Source organism: Microcaecilia unicolor, chromosome 5 (genome assembly GCF_901765095.1).
Source record: "Microcaecilia unicolor chromosome 5, aMicUni1.1, whole genome shotgun sequence".
Classification (NCBI taxonomy): Eukaryota; Metazoa; Chordata; class Amphibia; order Gymnophiona; family Siphonopidae; genus Microcaecilia; species Microcaecilia unicolor.
In genome coordinates, this window is record NC_044035.1 from 108,208,446 (window position 1) to 108,225,831 (window position 17,386).

Consider the following 17,386-nt stretch of genomic DNA (forward strand, 5'->3'; position numbering starts at 1 on the left):
ACTGAATATCAGAAGTAGAGCTGGCAAAGGTGACTGAACCAAGCAGAAGCCTCGCCTGCCCGGTTAAATCATTTCAAATATCGACCCCGATGGAGATAGTAGGCATGCAAATCTCATTCATGCATATTCATTAGGGATATCCTGAAAACCTGACTCGTTGGCGATCTTCAAGGCCAGGCAGTAAAGATTAAAGCCTTATACAAAACTGGGCTTTTAGCATCCTATTTACTAACCCATATTAAATGTTTAATGCAGGTTTGTACAAAGAGGCAATATTATAACAGGGCATCACAATGTATGCATGTACTTTCTGCGAGCAGTGAGTCTTTTCTTTAAGAACACTTGCAACATGAGGAGATTATTTCTAAATAGTTGACAGTAAATAAAAGAGAATTCATTTTCTACTTTTTACAGTATGAGGCTTTTAGTTTCAAGTAAATGTAAATCTTTCCTTTCTGTGGCAGAAAAGAGAAATCAGCAATTTTGAGTATCTCATGTACCTGAACACTGTAGCTGGACGTACATATAAGGACTACATGCAGTACCCTGTATTTCCTTGGATTCTAGCTGATTACACATCAGAAGTAAGTATAACATAAGTAAGATATTAGAGGTAAATAATAGAGGTACCAGTACATCCAATAGATCATTAAGGGGCCCTTTTACTAAAAGATGTTAAGCTCTAAAGCATGGTTAGCATGCCCAAAAAGGCTTACCGCAAAACGCATTAAAGTGTTCTGCAGTAAATTTGCCTGTTAGCATGCATTAATCGTGTTATTTATTGTTTTCTGTAATTTTTTTCAGGGGCAGGTGTGGCATGGACAAGGAATGGGTGTGGAAGCGTTATTTATCTAACATGTTCTCATTAACGTGCGCTAACTGAGATGCACTTAACACAGGAGCAATTAGCGCCTCTGAAATTGGAGGTGGTAAGTGCTCCTGTGCTAATTTTTTTAGAAGTTCCATGAGCTAATGGAAAAATTACCATGAGGCCTGCAAAAAAAACAATTATTTAAATAGCCCTAAATACTGCCATGGAAAATCTGACCTTAAAATACAGGCAAGTCCCGCATTAAAATGCATTAAGCCCTGATCTTTATGCGTTTTAGTTAAAGGGCCACTAATGCAGCATTTAGCACCTAGCTTCTTGCCAGATGGAGGACAAGGCTGTTGTGGTGGAAGATTAAACAATGTCTCTACGGGCACATGAGGCATCACTACACCAAAGCCAGCACCACCTCCATGAGCAGCACATAAACTGTTTTGGACCCAAACCCAGCAAAAAACAGAATCACAGCTGCAGGACAGTAATGAGGACAACCCTTCCTCTGCTCCATGTTGGAACCAGTAGACTCAGCAAGTAGACAAGTAGCTTATTCTAAAAGGAGTGTTTCATGCACATGTGGCCTTTCTGGCCCCCACAAGCTCCAAAGTTAAACGTTAAGTGAAAACTAAGTCCTTAGTGTAGACCAAATAATGTAAACTATACCCAAAGTGGAGGAGTAGCTTAGTGGTTACTTCAGTGGACTTTGATCCTGGGGAACTGGGTTCAATTCCCACTTGTAGCTCCTTGTGACTCTGGGCAAGTCATTTAACCCTCCATTGCCCAAGGTACAAATAAGTTCCTGTATATACTATGTAAACTGCTTTGAATGTAGTTACAAAAACCACAGAAAGACAGTATATCAAGTCCCTTTCACTTTCCAAAGATTTAATGCCGAATTGCTCCAGAATTTTGAAAAAAACCATCTCATAATTTTCTGCCATTTATTATAGAATCTACCACTGATCTGCCACAGGAAATTGGGGGCTGTGGTTTTAACTAATGTAACATAAGTAAAGATAATATAAGATAAAAAAAGGTTTAATTGTCTAGCCATCATCTTACGGAAAGATTAGGATCTTTAGCAGGAAATACCCCTCTGAAGTACTAAAGACCTTGTCTCTATTGCTCTCTATAATAAGTAGTATCATGAAAGCAAAGGATTCAGGAGTCTAACTTACGGCCTCTTTTACAAAGCCCTCTCAATCCCCTCCCAGCCTCCCAAAGAGCTCCCCTCTCCAGCCCATGATACTTAAAGCCCCTTCCCTCCCCCAGGAACAAGTCCCCACACCCAACCCCTAGAGGTCTAGGAAACCCTCCCTTGGGCCTACCTGATGTCCCTGGTGGTCCATGGTGGGTCATTGTGGGCTGGAGCAAAGCCCCCTGCATATGGCTTTGAATATTGGGGGGTAAGCCTTTTTCCTGTTTAATTTTAGTTTCACACTAGACGACCATATTTCTAGTTGTTGCAAGCATAAGTGAACCTTATCATATAGTTCACTTAAGGAATCAGGGACTGCAAGTAATAAAGTCATGTTGTCTGCATACAATAATAAATGTACACCCTTTGGGAAACATAATCCTCCTAATGTACCCATGGGCTCAATATTAGCCAGATTGTTTGCTTTTTTTTTTTTTTTTAAATAGCTGCTTCATTGTACTCAACATCTAACAGGCATGCACTTCTTTGTTATAGACCTTGAACCTCAACAATCCTCAAACATTCCGAGACCTCTCCAAACCAATGGGAGCTCAGACCCCAGAAAGAAAAAAGAAATTTATACGGAGGTACAAAGAAGTCAAAGATGTTCAAAAAAGTGATGGTAAGTGAATTGATGTACGGTTTGCTCTATTGTTTGAAAATGATTAGGTTTTGATCTCTATATCCTTGCTTCACATGGAGAGAAAAATTACACTTCCAGTTACACAAAGTAAAACAAGTTCTACATTATATGGTGATGGGGGGGAGGGGCAGGGCAGGGTAGAACTTTTAAAAATCTTTCAATTGTGGTTGTTCCATCTAATTCACTAAAAGGCCCTTTTACAGAGCTGCGGCAAGCCTAAAGCGAGCTTACCGCTCGCTCTTCCAGGACTACCGCCAGTCCAACGCAGCCACTGGCGGTAGTCCTGCCCCGAGTGTGCGCCATTTCTGGGGGAAAAAGAAAACCAACAACACACAAACAATTCTACCTCATACACAATGAGTTTGAGGGCACTCAGGCAGGCACACCATAAAAAAGTGGAGAAAAAAAGACTTCAGAACAATCGGTTCCACCTCGTTTTTAAAGAACACATCTTAGATATAATGAGGGAGCCATTTACAATCATGTGTCTTCACAAAAAAAACTCCACATGAACTTTCAAAGGAGCACTGCCATGTGCCACCACAAACCTTGTAGGAGACTCAATTCACTTATCCAAGCTTGGAAAATGTATTTAGCTCAATATACTGATGTCTTCGCCATTCATAATTCAATCCAGGTCCCAATGCTGTACTTTCTCAAAATTCCTCAAATCCCGACAGGGAAGCCCTGTTTCGCTATTTCATAGCTACCTCAGGGGAATATTTTCTTTCTTTCTCATCCAAACATTTTAAACTCCCGTCCGTCTCCAAGACACCCTGAGGTACAGCTTTGGGACCTGGATTGAATTATGAATGGCGAAGACATCAGTATATTGAGCTAAGTACATTTTCCAGACTTGGATAAGTGAATTGAGTCTCCTACAAGGTTTGTGGTGGCACATGGCAGTGCTCCTTTGAAAGATTATGTGGAGTTTTTTTTGTGAAGACACATGATTGTAAACGGCTCCCTTATTATATCTAAGATGTGTCCTTTAAAAACGAGGTGGAACCGATTGTTCTGAAGTCTTTTTTTCTCCACTTTTTTATGGTGTGCCTGCCTGAGTGCCCTCAAACTCATTGTGTATGAGGTAGAATTGTTTGTGTTTTATTGTGTTGATATTTTATTCTACCTATTCCGGATATTTGCAGTGGAAAAAGAAAACCCCCAGAAATGGCTTGTGCGGCGGCAACCCGGTGGTAATAGGGCATCGCCATGCGTTGCCCGGTTACCACTGGGTTAGCACAGGTGCCCATATTGCCATCTCGGTGGGTGGTGGTAAGAGCATCCTGTCGCATGGCCATGCGGTAAGAGTTCTCTTACTGCATGACCATGTGTGCCTGCGGTAAAAATGGTCCTGGCACACATGAAAAACACCCCCACAGCTAGCGCAGCTTGGTAAAAGGACCCCTAAGATCTCTTCCCCCTCCTCTCTTTTTGTTCTAATTGCTTTTATGTAATTCTTAAACATATGTTGATGTTTAACATTTTTAAAGGTTCCTCCTATGTAACTAATTCAACTGCTGTACACTTCAGTATACTAAAATGGGACCCCCCCCTGCTGAAGGAGCTTTAAAACATTTCAGTCAGAAAGAGAGCAGAAAAATCACAAGCCTGATCTCATGGAAATAATGTTTCAGTAAGAGAGCACATATACTGAAGGTTGCACATTAGATTTCAAAATGAGCAAAGCAGTGTAGCAGTTTATGAAATAAAATGTATTATAACATAAAGGGTTCAGATGAAATAACCCCCCCCCCCCCACACACACACAAAAAAAATTGCATGGATGCTTTGAGAACTCTAGACAGAGTAGTGACAGCTTAAGGTTTGATAATGTTTTGTGATGCGTTGTAAGTTAACTGTAGGTCACTGAGCTCGTGGTGGGCAGTGTTTTTTTTATTCATAATGAGTTACACTCCAGCAACACTACTACCAAAATTCTGTGTCAGTCTATGTCACCACACCAATATTCATGTTTAATGTTCGTTACTTCAGCAAAATCTCTCTCATACTCTCCTTCCCTGTCTGAAGAATAATTCCTCCTTAAACAGAACAGTAAATCTGTACCCAAAATAGTTGAAAACTACTCCCCAGACAACTGTGTTGAGAACCCGCTAACCTCCTCTCTGGAAACTCTTCTCTCAAAGAGACCTACAAAAGGCCTCTGGGCCTACCACTCAACCCACCTCAACCTAGTTTTTGACAAGATGATCTGATTTTTGAGCTGTTTGTACAGTATCCAGTTAGAAGGGGTAATTGGCCTTGCATTCTTTTCTGTTACCATGCACTCCACCCCAGTCCTGCCCTTTGCCAGGTTCCCGTGCTGGATATCCAGTTGTGTCAGTGGCACCCCTCTCTAGAAATCCTCTAAGTGGGAGGGAGCTCCTCTATTAGGTGGGAGGGGGTATGCTGTACAGTATATTGCTTTGCCTAGGAGGGAGGGCTGCTGTTCTAGCAGAAGGCCTGAATTTAAATGTTACAAAATTCACTATACTTTCTGATGTGTAGTTAACTCTCTAGCTTTATAAGACCCACATTAAACCTGTTAGGTATTAAAGCTGCATAAAGAATCCAGGGTTTTTATGAGCCTGTTTGCTTAGGATGTTCCTCTTTTTAATTATTTATGTAGGAGTCGATAATCAAAGCAATTTAACTAGGTAGGAGAGGCTGCTTGTCCGGTTAAATCGCTTGTGTGGGGGCTGGTCACTGATATTCAGCGGCACTTAACTGGTTTGTGTCACTAAATATCAGCACTAACCGCTTAATAAATAAACCCCCCAGTCTGCTAGGTTTGTACTTTTGTAGCTTGCCTTGAGCATTGGAAGGTGTGGGATATAATTTTTTTTATTAATAATAATAATAATAAAACCAGCTGGTTATTTTGAGTGTCAAGCAGAGCTGTAGGCGTGCAAACATTTTAGCACACGCTAATTATATATGTGGAGGTTTTTTTAAGCCAATGATTGGAGCAAACAGGTGCTAAACTGATATGCACCTGCATAATTTCTGAGGCTTTTTCCTTCCATATTTTCAGCTTAATCTTTAAATAGTGTCAATTGTACTATAAAGTGACTGTTTATGGCACTTGTAAGATACTCTGTACACATTTAGGGTTAAATTCTATTTATAACGCCTTAAATATTGGTGCTGAAAAAATACGCCTAGGCATATTATTATAGTATTCCCTATCAGACGGACTCTATACTCTATACTTGTTTTTAGATTGTACACCTGTCTTTTAGATTGTAAGCTCCTTGAGCAGGGACTGTCCTTCTATGTTAAATTGTACAGCGCTGCGTAACCCTGGTAGCGCTTTAGAAATGTCAAGTAGTAGTAGTATATTCTATAAAGTACGCCTAAATTTAAGCATAGTTCATAGAATACACCCAGTGCCCTTTTCCTGTGACTATATTTAGTCGCAGCCATTTATGCCACTAAAACCTAGTGTAAATGCTGACGCCTAAGTTACACGTGGAATGCGCATAAATTCTAGGAACACCCACGACCCACCTATGTCCCTACCACGGCCACACATCCTTTTCCGATCTGCGTCTTAGAATTTGAGCTCATCACTTTATAGAATATGCTTACAAAGTTGTGTGCGTAAATTCTAATTAAAGCCAATTAGTGGCAAAAATTGCTTGTTGAGTGGCAATTATCGGTGCTGATCGGCTTGCTAAGCCAATTAAGTTGCGCACGTAAAACTGAAATACGACAAGTTTTGTACACGCAACTTAGATTTGCACTATATAGAATTGGGGAGTTAGTGATGTTCTGTTTGGGTTTTAGGTATTTTGTGAGTGATCCAGGGACAGAGTCAGCCCTTATCCGTCGGATTCTATATAGCGCCTACTGTTCTGCGCTGAAATCCAGGCCTATTCTATAACAACACGTGTAACTTAGTTGGCCTAACAAACCAAACAGTGTTGTTAACAGTGCTTAACAAGCAATAGTGAACACTAATTGGCAATAATTAGAGTTTACACTCACAAATCGCTAAGTGTATTCTGTAATGTACTGCACCTAAATTTTAATGCGCACAGGCAAAAAGGGGTGTGGTTATGGGTGGGGAAATGGGCATTTTGTGGGCGTTCCAAAATTTAGGCGCACTGTTATAGAATATGGCCCTCTGTGCCAAAATTTACGTGCTGGGATTTATGCCGCATTTTCATTGGTGTAAATGGACTCGCATAGTTTTAAGCGCTAGGATATCAACTAAGCATATACTCTATATTGCGCTTAAATCTTGGTACTGTTTGTAGAATACAGTTAGGTGGAAATCATTTCCACGTGGATTTTTCAGGCAATATATATAGAATCTGGCCCTATGCAGCTAAGTGCCAATATTCACCACATAACCACCTACTGTAAGTTCACTGGACAAATCGGACGCATAAAACTCAGTCCTGTCTTTGTCCGGTTTCTCTTAGGTGGTTAAGTTGCAGTAAAAACTGGCCTGTGGTAGTGTGGGAATGTGAACATTTCCACGTGCTGAGGCCACTTTTACTGTAGCAGGAATTTCTATTATTTTAAACAGAAATTGTAAATAGCCGTGCTCTAATAAAAATATTGGCGCACTTCGATTTCCTGCCTGATTCCTTACGGCCTTCTATTTAGTAGGCAGTAAGGGCTTATGTCCTAACCTGGCGATAATCGGACAGCATGTGCTGATGGCTGATTACCACCAGGCATTCCTACTCCTCAGCCCCCATGCTAGAAAATAGGAAAATATTTTCTGGCGTAGGAAACGCCATGCGGCATACACAGAACTACTGCAGGGTGCCATGGTGTGCCATGCAGTAGTGCTGTTTTGTCACACACTACTGTGTAGTAGCCATACTGAACTTTTGTGACAGGGCCCCTTAACTGGACTAGGGATTGCCGGCTGCACAAACCTGGATATTCAATGCCAGTGCCTGAATATGGCCAAGAACTGAATATCTGGGGAAAATGCAAATGCCAGCATGTATACGTCCCATGCACGCATAATGTTACAGAATACTAGCACTTTCATGAGTAAATATACACTCATGTAAGTACTACCAGGGTATCTAAATGCTGTTCTGTATGAAAAGCATGTAAGTGAAATAGGTTCATGTTCATGGGTGAGCAATGGGCTGGGCTCCCACTTATGCCCATAACTTCAGAATACTGTAAGTCTGTGTTTCCCAACTTTTTGAAGTCAAGTACCCCCGAGTCAAACAAATTTCAGCCGAGTAATCCCGAGCTCTTATCTGCAGAGATTTTGAAACAGATGTTACAAAAACTGACATATTCTAATCAAGACAGAGAAAATAAAATTACATTTTTTACCTTTGTAGTCTAGTCATTTAATTTTCTAATTGTGTTAGTCGGAGCTCAGGTTTCTGCTTTCCTCTGTCATCTCTTCTCTTGTTGTTTTTCTCTCTCCTCCTTTTCCTTCATGCTTTCTTCAATGTGTTTGTTCCTCTATGTCCAGATTTAATTCATTCTTATTTTCCAGTTTTCAATTTCCCTTTTTGCACTGCATCTACTACAGCTTTCCATCTCTTTCACTCCCTCCAGCTCTCCTATTCTTCTTCCTTTTATTCCCCAGTCTTTCAGTAACTTGGTCCCCTTCCCCCTTCCATCCAGCATTTCCCTTCTTTCTCTCCCTATCCTTTCATCAAGCGTTTCTCTTCTTTTTCTCCCCACCCTTCCATTCAGCATCTCCCCTCTTTCTCTCCCCATTCTTCTATCCAGCATCTCCTCTCTCTCTCTCTCTTTCTCTCTCTCTCCCCCCTATCTCTCTCTCTCCTCTCCCCCTTCCATCCAGTGTCTTTTCTCTCCCTTCCCATGTCTACTCTTGACATTTTCTGGTCCCCCCAGCTGCTGCTGCTTTTTCAACTCCAGACCAGCATCAGCAGCAACATCAAGGAGTTGCAGAGCCACAGTGTCCATTCTCTTTTGGTCAACACGGTTGGCTCTGTTGGCCCCCTGCCCCAGAGCAGGAAGTTGACGTCACAGGGGTTGGGGAATAGCAGAGCCGACAGCATGCGCATAGAGACTGCAGACCCACAACTGCTTGATATTGGTTTGTTGCTGCTGCAGGGCTGGAAAAACAGCAGCAGAGGTGGGGGTGGCAGTGCTGAGGTCTCATGTATCCCTTCCCAGAGTCTCACATATACCCCTTGCTGAGGGCTCATGCACACCTCGGGGTCCACATACTGCATGTTGTGAACCTGGCTATGCTGTAAATTATGCACAGCCTTGTCACATTTATGTTAGACCATTTCTATGGCTGGTGTAACTGTAGGCACATCAATGTAAGAGGCGTTGGTTACCCTAGTATTCTATAACATAATCTGGGCATCTATGGGAAGCTTAAATGAGTTGCCCAGCTATAGAATTTACTCTTGTGACATTTTGAGTATAAAGTTAAGCAGTCAGCCCCAGTCAATTTTCAAAGAGGCTAATTCACAGTCCGATGTTTGGAACTCCCACAGTAAAGCCAACAACACAGAACCCATATCACCGGAACAGCGTAGAAAATTAGCTTGCCAATGCTCAAGGGAAATGGTGTTCAAATTATAGGAGCGCTGTAAAAGCAAATGCAAGGGGAGAACGTGCTTGATGCATGTGCAGAAGAGTTTTGCGGTAAGCTGAGCTCTTATGCGCGTGTGCCAGGCAAACCCAAAAGTGAACCACCTATCTGCATCTGTTTTCTGCACTTTTAAATATAAGCTTTTCAAAATTCTTTTTCAACTTGGAAGGCTTATATTTAAGTGCAAATGTGTGCTTTCACTTTCGGCTTTGCTCGAAGTTGCACACACTCGTCTCTCACTACCAGCACTTAGATGCTTCCACGGGCTTTTTTCTACTTCCAAAAGACATCAACACTGACCGATTTGAAAGAAAGAATTGTGAGAAATCCTCTCTTCAAACACCGTAACGCGTGCTCCGAGCTGGCAGTAGGTTTTCAGCAGTAAGGGGAGCATTGTTTAGTTCACTGTTCTCTGAGCATTGGCAGGAAATAGGAAATGACCTCATTTACATCTGTTTTACAACATTTGCATGTTATTTGTGCTAATCTTTGTCGTGCACATTGTCTCCCATGCTAGAGCCCTTTGAGCATTCTGCGCTCACTAACACCGGCGCTAGTACGATGTTAATCGCCTCTAGCACCAGCGTTACATTTTGAGCATCGGCCTGTCAGGAAGCTAACTTACAAAGTTAACAGCAGAAATCTTTTAAATATCAGCTTTTAAGACCTTGTAGTTTTTGAAGGAATTAAATGTGTCTGAAATTTGTTTAATCCACTTTACAGGAGACCTTTCAGCCCAGTGTCACTACTGCACCCATTTTTCTTCTGAAATAATAGTGGCTTCTTATCTGGTCCGAATGGAACCATTCACACAGATCTTGTGCTCTTTACAGGTAATATGTAACAACTATATTGCAGATGGAATTTCAATCAAAATAGGTTTCTAATTTGATAGCATCCAAATGTTATATATTGGGAAGGAAGCTATGAGGAAACTACATATGATATAGCATTTACGCAATATCTACCTAACTTTATAACTTGTGTGCCCTATTTTTCGCTTAGTGCGCAACGTTGCATGTGCAATTTATAGTGTCAGTTGTATGCATAACGTACTAAGTAGCTTCTAATTGGCATTAACAACCAATTGGTTATAATTGTTGCTAATTGGCACTAATTAACTGTTACAATCTCAACTGCCCTTATTTGTGATTCTGATAATTATGCACGCAAAATCCATCATGGTCAACTGTAAGGGGGGTCTGGATGTGGGAGGGGCATGGGTGGGTCAGGGGCATGTATAGAAGTTATGTGTGGGGGTTATAAAATATTCTCTATTACTTACCTAACTGCCTACATTTAGGCATGAACATTTACTCCAGCCATTGAGCTAGCGTTAAGTGCTCGCATCTAAAGTTAGGTGCATAAATGCAGACTTATGCTAGTACTTTATAATGGCAATTGCATATCCATGGGAGGTCCATGGACAGCCAGGGGTGTTCCTGATATTTGTGCACAGAATTATAGAATACAGGCAATGTACGCCCAAATTGGGTATTGCCTGGTGCCTAAATCTGGACACCGAAATCAGCACTCAGTGCTCTTCTATAATGGGTGTCCATCTTGAGTGCGCATTATAGCATTACATTGAGTGCTGATTTCTTTGCTTCTATCTAGTGGATCTTTCATCACTTGGTTAGACAATTGTCTAGATTAAAAGATAATTCTGTTTTACATTTTCCATCATTTAAATCTATTCAGTATACAAGGATTTATATAAAGTCTTTTTTTCCTATCAAGCGATTTAGATTTGGAATGCTTTACCATTTTATCTAACTCAGGCACCTTCTTGGTGTGCTTGTAATTATATTTGGAGATTTTCGGTGATTGAGAAAACTTATCCACCCTTTAGTTGGGTGAATTACTACTCTGAGAATTTCTCCTACTCACTATTTTGTTTATTTTGTGTAGTTGGCCCTTCTTCGTGCCCTTCCTGATTCAGAAAGAACCCTGGTTTTATTATTGTGTCATTGTTTGATTATTTACCAGTGGTATTAGCTGGGATTACAAGTAATGATTTTTTTAGGTGACATATATAGAATCTCCTTCTTATTGTATACACACACAGTTATAGAATTACCTTCTATGGTCATGCTTGCTACAGCCAGACCAAAACCTGTTATTTTAGAAATTCTTCAGCATTTACTTTTGGATACTCACTGTTTGCAAGATTGCCATATGAAAAGGTTTTAGCTCCCAAATATATACGCCACTGAAAATCTCTGTTAAACTCTTGAAAAACATAAATCAGGGTGAACCAGTCACCCTTGAGCATGTTCATCTATAGCAGCTGTGTGTGCCTGCTTGATCTAAGGGCCAACTTCATGTCATGTCCAGTCTTATGAAGCAGTTACATTAGGTTATAATATTTCATTAGGGTAAGAAGTTTGCAAGTGCAGGTCCAGAAAACATGGAGGAACAAGAAAGAAAGAAAGAGTAGTTCTGTCGATGGATCGGGACAAGTCTACTAACATTGTCAATCTTTCACTGAAGCATAAAGTAAAAGTGACATTTTTTTTCACTTCTGCTTCTTGCATTCCCAGGGATAAAACTTTAATTTTTATACATATACTGTATATGTTTATATGTATGCAAATAAATATATTAATATAGAAAATAGGAAAATCAGTTATTGCTTTCTTTATGAATAATACAGGCTTAAGTTTTAAAGTACCATGTAATTTATTAAAGGAAATGGCATACATATTTAATAGCCCACATCAAACAATAAAGATATTACTTTCACTAAAATGCATTAGGCAGCAGAGGGAAAAAATCACATTTTTCTTTCTGGTAATATCTTTAACCAGATTTGTAGCACTAACAGCATTTGCTATGTATATATTATTTCTATTTAATACCGGTAATCTTTTTATTACAAATCATATTGTTTCTCGGGAGATTACCATCAGTACTCATAAAAGCTACAAAAAAATGAAAGCCATCAATCATGGATGGGCAGAGGTGCAGGCTGCACAGATTAAATATACAAAACCCTTAATACACTTCAAGGAGACACTCGTTATCTCTTGATTTATTTATGGTCCGTTTTCTGTTTTAATTTCAATTTGAATTTGACTCCAAGGGATCCCCTGCCAGATGATTAAGAGCCAACTGACCTTGTAGAATACATGAGATTTAATCCAAGCCCAGACAGGATTTATCCAATGTGATCACTCAGTTGATTCTGTCCCTTGCGACTAGTGAAAGTGGTGCAATGCTATAACTTGTTGGGGACAAAATTATTGATGGTAGAGAGGCAGAACAGTGAGATAGCAAAATAGAAATACATAGTTTTGGTTTATGTATGACCATGACATTTATTATGACATCACTACTGTGTTGTTTTTTTAAATTGAAGAACCAGAGTGTGATAAGTTGAGGCCACATTCAACAGTAAGGGGGGGGGGGGGGGGACAAGGAAGTCATTTATCACCTAGTGGCAGTATTCAGGGTCCTTGATTCCAGGGTTTCAGAGAGACTCTTCATGCATGGCCTCTGGCCAAGAACTGTCATTGCAAACACCAGATAGGTATTTATTTAAACTTGATTATCTGTCTTTGCATAAAAAGCATCAAGATGGAGTGTAATAAAAAATATGAAATAAAATGCATACAAAGCAGATCATATTCATAACACACATTCAAAATAAACCAAAAAATATATTTTAAAAAAGAGCATAAAAGCATACCGAAATACCAAATATACTACCTTTCCAGAAACCTGCGTTCCATGATAACAATTCTTCAACAAAGGCGAGAAAATTGCAAACCTAAAAATGCCTCTTCAAAAATCTATATCTTAGCCAGTTTATTAAACCACAAATAACTTCTTTCATTTTGCCGTTCAAGAATAGCACTCCACAATACAAAAGCAAAACACAAAAACACTGTCTGACTTGTAAGAATTAGTTTAAAAAATGGTAATGAGGGTACAGTGAGAATCACAGCCTCCTAACTAAGTCCTATTTTACTACTAGATCAGACAAATCATTAGGGCAACTCATGAGCAAACTTTAAAAACCAAAGATAGAATTTTAAATTTAGGGGCCTTTGTACTTACAGCACCTTATCACTTGTTAAGTGAAAGGTAGCACAGCAATTGTTAGGGGTATTACAATCATGTCCTTTGCAGTTCCTCTACTAAAATGTTAATTATTGTGCATTAACTCTGATCTCAATTAGTATGGATGTATTTAGCGACTCATATTGAGGAAGAACTAAGCGAACTCATACTAACTGCACAAGTAGCAGTTAGCATGTAGCATGTACCCCACGTCCATGTTAATCACAGTTTGCTATCCATGCCCAATCTCCACCCATGGCCTGCTTAATTCCCACCCCTAACACAAAATGCATTACCCATAGATTCTATAGAGGGCGCTCAGGTTTGGGCGCCAAACTTTTGTCATGGAGTGAAGATTCATATGCAAATAAATTATATAACAAGCCATTAGCAACGAACTGATGATAACAATCCATTATTGCAGTTAATAGGCAATAATTGGGATTTGTCCACGCATCTGTCTGCACTCTATTCTGTAAGACCGGGCACCTAAGTCTCCTAGTTTGCCACTCAAAAGGGGACGTGGCCAGGGGAGGGGTAGAGGCATTCTGAAAAGTTGCACATGGTTTTATAGAATAGCACCATTTCCGTGTCCAAATGTCATGAGTTGGCAACTTGGCGCCAAGTTTTTCCAGTGCTTATTTTTCAGCGCAATTTATAGAATTCTCCCCATAAAGGGAGAGTATATATGGCACCCAAAAAATCTGCACTGAAATCAGCTTTAACTAAGCATATTCTATAATGGCGCCGATTATAGAATACGCTGCCTAAAGGTAGGCACCGATTATAGAACATGCTTAGTTGATATTTCAGTGCCTAAATCTATGTGCATCCATATACACCAGCAAAAACATGGCGTAAATCTCGACACATCGATTTGGATGCACTGGGTCATGTTCTATAACTAGGTGATTAAATTTCGGAAGGTGGCTAAATTTCAGAATGCCCAAGAAACGCCCATTTCCCCACCCATGGCCATGCCCCTTTTTGCTTGCATGCATTGGAAGTTCATCATTACAGAATACGTGTAGTGAGTTGTGCTCCTAAATTCTAATCAGTGCCAATTAGTGCTCATTATTGCTTGTTAAGTGTTATCAACGCTCATTAGCTTGTTACGCTTGTTAAATTGCATACATTGTTATAGAATTGGCGCGGATATCTAGGCACGCTATATAGAATCCAGGGGTTAATGTGTAAATAACCACTGTGGGTACAATGTGTGCTCATTTGCACATTAATTGATTAATGCACTGTACTAAAAGGGCCCCTTAATTCTTGCGCTAATCAATAAGCCAGTATAATTTGAACAGAAATGGCAAAATATGCTGTTATCTCTGTTCTCTCTTAAACTGATCACTGCATATTGAAGCAATTATAGATAATCCAGGAGCAATTATAGACATCTAAGATTAAATCCAGGTAAACTATAATGCAGAGAAATGCAGTAATCCGATCTACTGGTTACTCATGAATGAATTATGGCAGCCAAGTAATTATGTTCCAAATGAAAAAAAAAAAAACTTACAAAGTACTGGAGACACTTGCAGTACCACTGTTAACTGAAAATCTAATTAAACACAACTACTATCTTTTGGAGAAATCCTCCAAAATTTCCATCAGAGGAACCAACAGTAGAGGCCTAAATCTCAAGTGCAAAGACAAAGGGCTCCTTTTACTAAGCAGCAGTAAGCCCAATGTGGGCTTACCGCTCGCTATAATGGAAGTACCGCCAGGCTACCGCAGCAGCCCAGCGGTACTTCCCACCCCTACCGCACTGTCATTTACGGCGCTACAAAAATGTATTTATTTTTGTAGTGCGGTCGCCCTTACCTCCACCTCAGTGGGTGGCGGTAAAGGCTCCCCCCGAAATGGCCGTGCAGCAAGTATTTACTTGCCACCCAGCCATTTCCTGCAGGAAAACGAGACCTTCCCTTTTACTAGCTGTGGTAAAAGGGGGCCTCTGCGCGTGTGTAAAACATGTGCTGACGCCTGCGCCGGCCCCCTTTTGCCTCAGCTTGGTAAAAGGGGCCCAAAGATTCTAGCTTTAGATTTTTAACAACATAATCAGATATAGCTAAACAGTGAATAGATTTTAAGCTCTTTTGAGCAGCAATTCTGCCCTACATGTTTTGTGTACAGCACTATGTATGTCTAGCTGTAGAAATAAGTCATAGTAGTAGTAGTATTAAACATTTATTGAGGTCTTGTCAATATCCATTGGAATCAACGCAGAAAATCATTTGCCAACAAACATTATTCGTAGCCATGTTCACAGATAAGATCAGCCAAAATTGCTAGATAGGTATTAAAAAGGAGAGATATGATTGAGGCATGGGGGACTTCACAATTCAGATGTAAACATCTGATATTTAGAAAAACAAAAAAGGCAACAGTCTACTTGCTACATAAAAGTCTGTTATAAAAAGTAGACCGATACACATATATAAAAACAAAGAAATAATTTATTCAAACCAAGATAAAAGCAGTACCCAACGTAGCCACGTTTCGCCCTCAGGCTGCGTCAGGGGTAAAACTAAAAATCAGGGGTGATCAACATACCCCTTCAAAAAAAGCTGTGCTTGTTAACAGACACTGCTCTGGATCAAAGTGCAGTGTCTGTTAACAAGCACAGCTTTTTTTGAAGAGGTATGTTGATCACCCCTGATTTTTAGTTTTACCCCTGACGCAGCCTGAGGGCGAAACGTGGCCACGTCAGGTACTGCTTTTATCTTGGTTTGAATAAATTATTTCTTTGTTTTTATATATGTGTATCGGTCTACTTTTTATAACGAACATCTGATATTTTACAATCCTAATGAACATGTGATCTGTTGGACGAAAATGAATTAAACCAGGCTAATGCAGTATATCCCAAGCTCATCTCCACAGGACATGATACTACTACTACTTAACGTTTCTAGAGCGCTACTAGGGTTACGCAGCGCTGTACAAATTAATAACTGAGGACGGTCCCTGCTCAGAAGAGCTTACAATCTAAAGGACGAAATGTCAAGTTGGGGTAGTCTAGATTTCCTGAGTAGAGGTGTTGTGATTAGGTGCCGAAAGCGACATTGAAGAGGTGGGCTTTGAGCAATGATTTGAAGATGGGTAGGGAGGGGGCCTGGCGTATGGGCTCAGGGAGTTTGTTCCAAGCATGGGGTGAGGCAAGGCAGAAAGGGCGGAGCCTAGAGTTGGTGGTGGTGGAGAAGGGTACTGAAAGGAGGAATTTGTCTTGAGAGCGGAGGTTATGGGTAGGGACGTAAGGGGAGGTGAGGGTAGAGAGGTAAGGAGGGGCTGCAGATCGAGTGCATTTGTAGGTTAGTAGGAGAAGCTTGAACTGTATGCGGTATCTGATTGGAAGCCAGTGAAGTGACTTGAGGAGAGGGGTGATATGAGTATATCGGTCAAGGCGGAAGATAAGACGTGCGGCAGAGTTCTGGATGGACTGAAGGGGGGATAGGTGGCTAAGTGGGAGGCCGGTGAGGAGTAGGTTGCAGTAGTCAAGGCGAGAGGTAATGAGAGAGTGGATGAGAGTTCGGGTGGTGTGCTCAGAGAGGAAGGGGCGAATTTTGCTAATGTTGTAGAGGAAGAAGCGACAGGTCTTGACTATCTGCTGGATATGCGCAGAGAAGGAGAGGGAGGAGTCAAAGATGACACCGAGGTTGCGGGCAGATGAGACAGGGATGATGAGGGTGTTATCAACTGAGATAGAGAGTGAAGGGAGAGGAGAAATGGGTTTGGGTGGGAAAACAATAAGTTCAGTCTTGGCCATGTTCAGTTTCAGGTGGCGGTTGGACATCCAGGCAGCAATGTCAGATAAGCAGGCCGATACTTTGGCCTGGGTTTCCGCACTGATGTCTGGTGTGGAGAGATACAGCTGGGTGTCGTCAGCATAAAGATGATAGTGGAAACCATGAGATGAGATCAGGGAGCCTAAGGAAGAGGTGTAGATTGAAAAAAGGAGGGCCCAAGGACAGATCCCTGAGGAACTCCAACAGAGAGCGGGATAGGGGAGGAGGATGAACCATGAGAGTGTACTCTGAAGGTATGATGGGAGAGATAAGAGGAGAACCAGGAGAGGACAGAGCCCTG

At 40.9% G+C, this 17,386-nt stretch overlaps 1 protein-coding gene across 1 annotated transcript in view; it reads left to right on the forward strand.

The window, feature by feature from the left end:
* Positions 1-17,386, forward strand: part of WDFY4 (WDFY family member 4) — a 593,767-nt gene that overhangs the window by 473,256 nt on the left and 103,125 nt on the right. The window contains exons 50-52 of the mRNA XM_030203170.1: positions 465-584; positions 2,520-2,646; positions 9,953-10,062. Coding sequence (XP_030059030.1) covers positions 465-584; positions 2,520-2,646; positions 9,953-10,062 — 357 coding nt within the window. The remainder of the gene's footprint in view (positions 1-464; positions 585-2,519; positions 2,647-9,952; positions 10,063-17,386) is intronic.